The following is a 9,205-nucleotide window of genomic DNA, read 5'->3' on the forward strand; positions in this document are numbered from 1 at the left end:
ATATAAAACATAGAAAATTCACGTTTTTGACTGCACTGGGCCTTTAACACTAAGCATTGTATTTATGCTGATTTAGTGTTTTGGTCTGTGCGTGGCATTAAAATATACTGTATCAATAGTGAGGAGGCCACTACTGATATGTTGCTTTTGCAGCTGAACGGTGAATAATGTGTTTATTCAGAGTTTGTGTTTTGTATGTAGAGTTGTAAACTTTGTGTATGTTGAGTTTAAGCTCTGTCTGCCGGTGTCCCTGTCCAGGATGTCCCCACCAAGCTAGTGGCGAAGGCAGTGCCTCTGCCCATGACGGTGAGGGGTCACTGGTTCCTCAGCCCGCGTACGGAGTACACCGTGGCCGTGCAGACTGCCTCCAAACAGAGTGACGGAGACTACGCCGTGTCAGAGTGGAGCGAGATCATCGACTTCACCACCGCCGGTAAGGCAGGGGGCAGAAGAGGGACAGGGAAACAAAGCATTTATTTTTTGGCCTATCCCTAAAACCTTCTATCTTTATTTGATATAGGCCTACATGCTGTATTCTCTCATTAATGGCTAATCCTAACCCCTGTTTCCAGATTATTCCACGGTACATCTAACCCAGCTGCTGGAGAAGGCTAAGGTCATCGCAGGCAGGATGCTGCGCTTCTCTGTGTTCTACAGGAATCAAAACAAAGAGTACTTTGACCAGGCCAGGTACGTACGAACGTCGGCACAACTGCCCTAACAGCCAGCACAGTTTTATTCTGATGTTATGATACAGTATGTAAAAACGGTATAATACGGGGAAATCACGTAATATAGAGATACATGACCCTTTGCTGTACCTCCTTCCCTTGTAACTGAAATTGTCATAGGCTTTTCTCAAAGCTCAAAGGCAGTGGTCCAGATGGTATGGCTTAATGCTTTTTTAAATATATACTCAGATAGTATAGGCTGTGCATGTGTAGGTCTAGTTCTGTATTTGGGGAGTTAGTCTAAGCTCAACAGAAAGGTATTATTGCAAAAAACTGCCTCCAAAACTCTGCTTACATTGCATCATACAACAAGTAAAGTATCTGGGTTAGCAGATTATATTTGGGTAAAACAGCCGTTCCGGATATTTGTTTACTTATAGGATTTTCTGCATTCAGAACTAGAAGTGTACCATGGTCAGGAAACCTCTGAATTACTATTTTATATAACAKCAGCTTGCACAAGTTAGGTAGAATTTTTTTGGTTCGCATTTCCGCATATGTTTGCTGGAACAAATGACCTCCCCAATGACTGCATGCGTTGGACCAGTCTTAAAACGTAGCAGCTTTAATTGCTGGATACAAAGCCTTTTAAAGTATATTCTGATGAAAGAGGAAGCTGAGTGTGTAGCAAGCACCTGACTGGAAAGCAAGATGGAAAAGGGGGAAAGAGAGAGGAACAGAGTGAGAGAGAGAGTGAGAGAGAGAGTGAGAGAGAGAGAGAGAGGAGAGAGACAGAGAGGAGAGAGACAGAGAGGAGAGAAGTCTGGTGTATTTTTAGTTGTTTGCTGATGTGTTAACCGATTATGTATTTTTTCTTCTTGGGGGATAAGAGCACTTTCTGTTCTTTAGTTTTATCTTCTCGTATTTGAATTTCTCTGTGGTGTAGCATGGTGAAAAACTATACAGAAACGGCTTCATCTCGTGGAGAATACACCCAAGGACAGTAAAATGAGGCCTTTCCTATGATGACCCGGATGGGACCTTAATAATTAGATAGTTACCATGACAAAGAGACAATTATGGTTATAATGGCAACCTTTAAAGTGTTACCAATGTAATTACGCCAATAATTGAAGCCTTTGGAGCTCAGATTTGCATCATAGGATATGACTGCCAATTTAAACCTCACAAGGTGCTTTCAAGTTTCTGCTATTCATTTGTTGGCATCCAGAGATCTTGCCGAATACAATCTATCTGTCAGTTTTTTTGTCTGAGTTCTGTCTAGGGGCAAAGAAAGGTCTGTTTGCCAGTGAGAAAACTGAGGAGCAATTCATTTTTATAGTAGATTAACTAGATGACATTGATTAGATCAGTCTTTTTACTCATTGTTTCCGAAATGCATCCTTTCTGAATAGGTTGTTTGCGTAGTCAAGAGACACATTGACAAGCTTTCAGTAGGATTCAGCTGCTACCCAAATCCCTGGTTTTATCGATGATACATTTATTGTAATAACTTATAGTATAGTGATTACTCAGACAGTTGTCCATGTCTCCTCTCCAGGGAGGTGCATGGGAACCACATGCTGCCAGCTGTGAAGGACAACAGTGGAAGTCATGGCTCACCTATCAGCGGGAAGCTGAAGGGCCTCTACTTCAGCTGCAACACAGAGTTCAACACAGGCAAGCCCCCCCAGGACTCCCCCTACGGCCGCACACGCTTTGAGATCCAGGCTGAGACCCTGTTCAACCCCAAAACTAACCTCTACTTCGGGGACTTCTACTGCATGTACACGGCCTACCACTACGTCATCCTAGTGCTGGCCCCACAGGGCTCGCCCGGCGATGACTTCTGTAAGGCAAGGCTGCAAGCGCTCGACGTCACCAACAACCACTTCCTGACTTGCACGGTGGACGAGGAGGCGGGCGACGGGGCGCTGGTTTTCCGGCACGCCCAGGATGTGATCCTGGAGGTGATCTACACAGAGCCCGTGGACCTGGCGCTGGGCACGGTGGCAGAGATCAGCGGGCACCAGCTCATGAGCCTGTCTACCGTCAACGCCAAGAAGGACCCCAGCTGCAAGACCTGCAACATCAGCGTGGGACGCTAGTGGGAGACTGGACTGGACCTGTGCTACACACACATGTAACCCCAACCTTTACACACCTCTATATCCACAAAGAACCACCCTCCCAAAAGAAGAACAGTGCAAAAGAGGGACCCAGACTGTGAAAGAAATGTAACAACAGGGTGCGGTGCTAGAATTCACAATCCAATAGCATACACACACAAACATACACATAAACAAAACACAAAACACATCATCCATAACCCTTTACATCCTCAAAGGACCACCCTCCCAAAAATGTGGAACTCTATTCCAGCCTCCCGTCAACCCCATGAGAAGAGAAACAATGCAAAAGAGGGAGGAGCCCCAACTGAAAGATCTACAGCTTAAGTGTGGGACCCTAACAACCCTTTGTCAGCATCATCCAAACCGGCTAGCCAACACTGGTCAATTAACTGACTGATCCCTTTAAATGTTCTAACCAAACGTTCATTGTTGCCTGCATTTATTCACACAGCTTTTCTCATAGATTTTCCCTCCTGTTGTTTTTCAAACATCTCCTTCTCCCTTTGACCTTTTCTGTTCACTTCAGTCCAGGTAGACAGGTGGTTGTGTTCCTCTTTTTCTGTCTCTTCTGGAAGGTGTTAGTTTGGTTTCATATCAAACAGATCCAAGTTACTCCATACCTCCCTCCCTCTATTGGCAGAGACTGGTACTAATTTAGGGCTGCATCATCTTTATGCCAAAGGTAACACAAATGGAAATAACTTGCTGTAGAATAACAATACTAATGCAACAGCCACTAAAAAGCAAATTAACTCTGAGATCAACTTGGTAACTACTACTTGGTAGCCTTTAAGAGCATGATGCTGTCAACTGAAATGTTATGTTTTATTTATTCTAGTTATAAGGAAACCATAAACTGTGTTTAGCAAAGTAAATGTGAAAATATTTATTTTTTACTGATATATATAGAAACCAGAAGTGCACAATGTCAAGAGATCTGATCATAGTAAAGATGGGCATTTTGGGATGAAAAACACATTTGGCTGCAGGAGTAACTTTCCCTATGCCAACAATCACACATTTTTTTCAAGGTAATGTATAACTTGAATTGCCACAATGCATCATGTCAACTATTAACTAAAACATATCATAGTACAATGTGGGACTGAAAACGGATTGACATACACAAACATTCTACAGGATTGTCGGATTGTATATTTGGATGACATATCCTCCTTGCCAAGATTGCACTTTTCAAAGTGCCACATTTGAACATAGTACACCACCTGTTATACTGAGAATAGTTTTGCGAGATGAAATTGCAAGTAACAATAGTGTCATAAAATAGCTTAGAAATTGATAACATGTATCTAACATCAACCGTGTTATATTTGTTCTCTTTGTTTCCTTAAAATTAAACTGTTACACTCGCTACATCAGTTGCATAAAATATTATAATTCCATCAGTTGCATAAAATATCATTCGTTATCATAAATAACAAAGTACTTGTTAAGGGACAAAAAATTGCTGGATGTCACCCAGCAACTCTTGAATCATCTTGCCATCACTCTTAACCAAAGTGAGAGTCAGTCAACATCAAAGTAATTTAAAGTGCATCACCATGTAACCATGGCATGAAACATGACAAGAAGTACCGGTATTTCACTTTGAAAATTGTTCTGAAAATAAAGGTCCTATAAATGAGTAAAAAAGTGTTTCAAAATAAAAGTCCCACTGTGAAGGAGGCTTAGACAGTCTTGTAAGTATCCTGTTTACTGAGCAGGGCTTCCAGTAAGTGGAGTTTAGCTTTTAGGTTCTTGTACTCGCAGTACTCCTCTGCCATGGGCCCGCGGTCCTCTTTCTGGGCATTCCTTTAAAGACGAGGAAGAGAAACATACTAACTTAACATTTTAGACAAGCTGCAGCTTCCTTTACTGGTATAGTCCTTGTGTTGCCTTATTCAGATAACATTGTACAGTAAGTATTGTAATTAAAGCATTGTATTTTAGGGCTCTATTCAATCTGCATCATGAAAATTCAGCTTTACAGCGTGATTGAAATTTAAAGGAAATGTTCCCGCTTAAGTGGAGAATGCATTCATGGTAAACGCTGCTTATGTCGGCTCAATCGGAAATGACCTTTACATTTCTATTGGGGAATCTGTAATGCTTCAGTGTTACAGATTGAATAGAGCCCTACTTAAAAGAAACAGCTACATGTACAAAATATGTGTATACTGTAGTTCAGAGCAGTTGTCTATCTCTCCGTCTCTCTCCTGAGTACTTCTATGTGTCGTATTAACGTGAGTGTGCATCACGCTGTTGTATCATTCTGCTGAATTCTTTTGGTGGATGTTTTATTTTATTTTTCACAAGGCATTGTTGAACTATGGATACCAAATGTTCCAGTTTGTTAAAAGAAAATTAAAGAAAAAGCAAACAGTGAAGTGTAACGAGTATTACCTGCCGGTCTGTGTGTAGAAGTGGTCCTCAAAGTCTCGGAGTACTGAACGGAGTCTCTTCTTCTCTGCTCGTGTCACCCTCAGCTGCTCCAGTAACTCTGATCTACAGTACAGTAGGAGGGGTCACAAAGAGGAGTGAGACAAGAATACATACAGCAAGGTCTCGCTCCCAAATTAATCTCTATGCACTAGCAAGAGAAGTTAACCAGGGGCATACCTTGATGCCTCGTGCAGTGTTGCTGTGGTGACGCTGGGTGGCTGTAGACTTTTGATCTCCTCCAGAGGTGACACGAGAGGTGTGTTGGCTACCTCATTATGCGGTAGACACAGTGACTCTTCTGAAGACACACAGTGCAACGCTGTATGAGGTAGACAGGGGCTGTCCTTCACATACTCTTCATCAGAACACTCCTCTTCTTCCTGTAGGGAATCATAGCACAGAGGCTGTAGAATAATAGTGAAGACATCAAAACTATGAAATAACAAATATGGAATTATGTAGTAACCAAAAAGTGATAAACAAATTCTTCAAAGTAGCCACCCTTTGCCTGATGACAGCTTTGCACACTCTTGGCATTCTCTCAACCAGCTTCATGAGGTAGTCACCTGGAATCTATTTCAATTAACACGTGTGCCTTGTTAAGTTCATTTGTGGAATTTCTTTCCTTCTTAATATATTTGAGCCAATCAGTTGTGTTGTGACAAGGTAGGGGTGGTATACAGAAGATAGCCCTATTTGGTAAAAGACCAAGTCCATCTTTTGGCAAGAACAGCTCAAATAAGCAAAAAGAAATGACAGTCCATCATTACTTTAAGACATGGTCTGCCAAATTGACAAGGTCAGTCAATTTCAAGAACTTTGAAAGTTTCTTCAAGTGCAGTCGCTAAAACCATCAAGCGCGGTACACTTAACCAGAATGGCTACCACAGCATTCTGCAGCAATACGCCATCCCATCTGGTTTGGGCTTAGTGGGACTATCGTTTGTTTTTCAACAGGACAATGACCCAACACACCTCAAGGTGTGTAAGGGCTATTTGACCAAGAAGGAGAGTGATGGAGTGCTGCATCAGATGACCTAGCCTCCACAATCACCCAACCTCAACCCCATTGAGATGGTTTGGGATGAGTTAGACCACAGAGTGAAGGAAAAGCAGCCAACAAGTGCTCAGCATATGTGGGAACTCCTTCAGGACTGTTGGAAAATAATTCCTCATGAAGCTGGTTGAGAGAATTCCAAGTGTGCAAAGCTGTCATCAAGGCAAAGGGTGGCTACTTTGAAGATTCACAAATATCAAATATATTTTGATTTGTCTAACACTTTTTTGGTTACTACATGAATCCATATGTGTTATGGAATATAGAAAATCCCTTGAATGAGTTGGTGTGTCCAAACTTGCCTGGTACTGTATATAGTTTTGTATTATTTTTTAAATCTTTCACAATCTTTCACTGGGCCTTTATTATTCCTGTATTATAGCCTTCTATAGCATAGCCCAAATGTAAAACATAGCAATATATCTCAGTTTATTGCATAAATTGTGAATGCATTGGATTGCAATGCTGGTGCGGTAAAATAATCCAGTCCAGTTTATTGAATTACAGTGTAGACTAATCCATAGGCTACGACAATGTACATGGAGAAGGATGCTAAAACGTGGTCAGTGGCAGATCAAAATAGCAGGTGAATGGAGGAGTTGTCCATGGTGCTGTCATTCTAGGTCCTTTATTACCCTGTTCATAATGAGCATGGGGCGGTTGCATTTTGGTTTCTGCTCAGATGGATGAAGCCAGCAGGGAACACATACAGACACCACCGGTTACAGACCTACCAAAGATCTTACTTGCAGTGGTGTATTGCAATTTTTTTTTAGATGAGGGAGCGCAAAAAAATATGTAAATGACATCAACATTTCCTCAATCAAAGTTTGTACTGACAGATGTAGCCTATTGAATAGCCTATCATGGCACTTCAGCCCTGTTCCTGAAGTGCTACTGTCCTGTAGGGTTTCACTACAACCCCAGTTGTAACTAACTCGATTAATCTTATCAACCAGCTAATTATTAGAATCAGGTGTCCTAAAATAGGCTTGAAAATGAAAACCTACAGGATGGTAGCTCTCCAGGAACAGGGTTGGAGAGCCCTGTTATAAAAAATGATGCCTAAAATGCATCCTCCAATTGCAACGTTCGCCTATGCCCACACATATTGTCTCAAGAAAATGTTATATTTTTAATACCCTCAAACACCAAGTTAGGCATACCTAATTTCTAAATAGGCCATCATCACTGTCAATCATGAATTATAATTATTCAAGTTTTACTGGTGAAACTGCATCTCCATGCCAATCATTTGATTGATCTCAATCAGTTTCATGGGAATAGCCTATGCATTTCAATCTTCTTGAATGTCACGTTGCTGAGATGAATGCCGAGATGCTGAGTCAATTGGAAGTGTACCTGTGGATGTATTTCAAGGCCTACCTTCAAACTCAGTGCCTCTTTGCTTGACATCATGGGAAAAGAAATCAGCCAAGACCTCAGAAAAAGAATTGTAGACCTTCACAAATCACAAGGTACCATGTTCATCTGCACAAACAATAGTACGCAAGTATAAACACCATGGGACCACACAGCCGTCATACCGTTCAGGAAGGAGACGAGTTCTGTCTCCTAGAGATGAACATACTTTGGTGCGAAAAGTGCAAATCAATCCCAGAACAGCAATGGACCTTGTGCTGGAGGAAACAGGTACAAAAGTATCTATATCCACAGTAAAACAAGTCCTATATCGACATAAACTGAAAGGCCGCTCAGCAAGGAAGAAGCCACTGCTCCAAAGCCGCCATAAAAAAAAGCCAGACTACGGTTTGAAACTGCACAAAGATAATATTTTTCACTTCTCACAATGGTGTTCATTTAGTAAGTTAGATCAAAGCTGAATCAATGTCTTGTATTTTATATAACTGAAACGAATAGATAGGCTGGCTTAACATTACTGTTACACAAAAACACCTACAGTTGAAGTCGGAAGTTTACATACACTTTAGCCAATACATTTAAACTCAGTTTTTCACAATTCTGACATTTTATTCCTAGTAAAGGTTCCTGTCTTAGGTCAGTTAGGATACCACTTTATTTTAAAGAATGTGAAATGTCAGAATAATAGTAGAGAGAATGATTTACTTCAGCTTTATTTTTATCGATTCCCAGTGGGTCAGAAGTTGACATACACTCAATTAGAATTTGATAGCATTGCCTTTAAATTGTTTAACTTGGGTCAAACGTTTCGGGTAGTCTTCACAAGCTTCCACAATAAGTTGGGGGAATTTTGGCATTTCTCCTGACAGAGCTGGTGTAAACGGAGTCAGGTTTGTAGGCCTCCTTGCTCACACGCATTTTTCAGTTCTGCCACATATCTTCAATAGGATTGAGGTCGGGCTTTTGTGATGTCCTCTCGCTAATTCAATTGTTGTCTTAAGCATTTTGCACAACTTTGGAGTATGCTTGGGGTCGTTGTCCATTGGAAGACCCATTTGCGACAAGCTTTAACTTTATAACCTGATGTCTTGAGATGTTGCTTCAATATATCCACATCATTTTCATTCTCATGATGCATCTATTTTGTGAGTGAACAGTCTTCCTGCAGAAAGCACCCCACAACATGATGCTGCCACCCGTGCTTCAGGTTGGGATGGTGTTCTTCGGCTTGCAAGTCTCCCCTGTCACGTTCCTGACTGTTTTCTGTTGTTTTGTATGTGTTTAGTCAGTCAGGGCGTGAGTTAGGGTGGGCATTCTATGTTATGTGTATCTATGTTGGTTAATGGGTTACCTGATATGGTTTCTCAATTAGAGGCAGGTGGTTTACGTTTCCTCTGATTGAGAACCATATTAAGGTAGGTGGTTTCACATTGTTTGTTGTGGGTGGTTGTCTCCTGTGTCTGTGTCGTTATTGCACCATACGGGACTGTATCGTTCGTTCGTTCATTATTTGTTAGTCT

The 9,205-nt window shown here is 41.4% G+C and overlaps 1 protein-coding gene and 1 long non-coding RNA gene across 2 annotated transcripts; one reads left to right on the forward strand and one right to left on the reverse strand.

Moving 5' to 3' along the window:
* The first annotated feature begins 219 nt into the window (after positions 1–219).
* Positions 220–5,185, forward strand: LOC112079302 (phytanoyl-CoA hydroxylase-interacting protein-like). Its single transcript, XM_024145292.2, has 3 exons — positions 220–433; positions 573–690; positions 2,233–5,185. Exons 1-3 carry the CDS (start codon positions 301–303, stop codon positions 2,777–2,779), a joined length of 798 nt encoding a protein of 265 aa, XP_024001060.2. The 5' UTR covers positions 220–300; the 3' UTR covers positions 2,780–5,185.
* LOC112079301 (uncharacterized) lies at positions 4,526–5,884 on the reverse strand. Its single transcript, XR_011479158.1, has 3 exons — positions 5,423–5,884; positions 5,207–5,308; positions 4,526–4,615 (listed from the first exon to the last, which is right to left on the reverse strand). It is a non-coding gene; the product is annotated as an uncharacterized lncRNA (long non-coding RNA).
* Between the last annotated feature and the right edge of the window lie 3,321 nt (positions 5,885–9,205).

Source organism: Salvelinus sp. IW2-2015, unplaced genomic scaffold, assembly GCF_002910315.2.
Source record: "Salvelinus sp. IW2-2015 unplaced genomic scaffold, ASM291031v2 Un_scaffold7557, whole genome shotgun sequence".
Lineage (NCBI taxonomy): Eukaryota > Metazoa > Chordata > Actinopteri > Salmoniformes > Salmonidae > Salvelinus > Salvelinus sp. IW2-2015.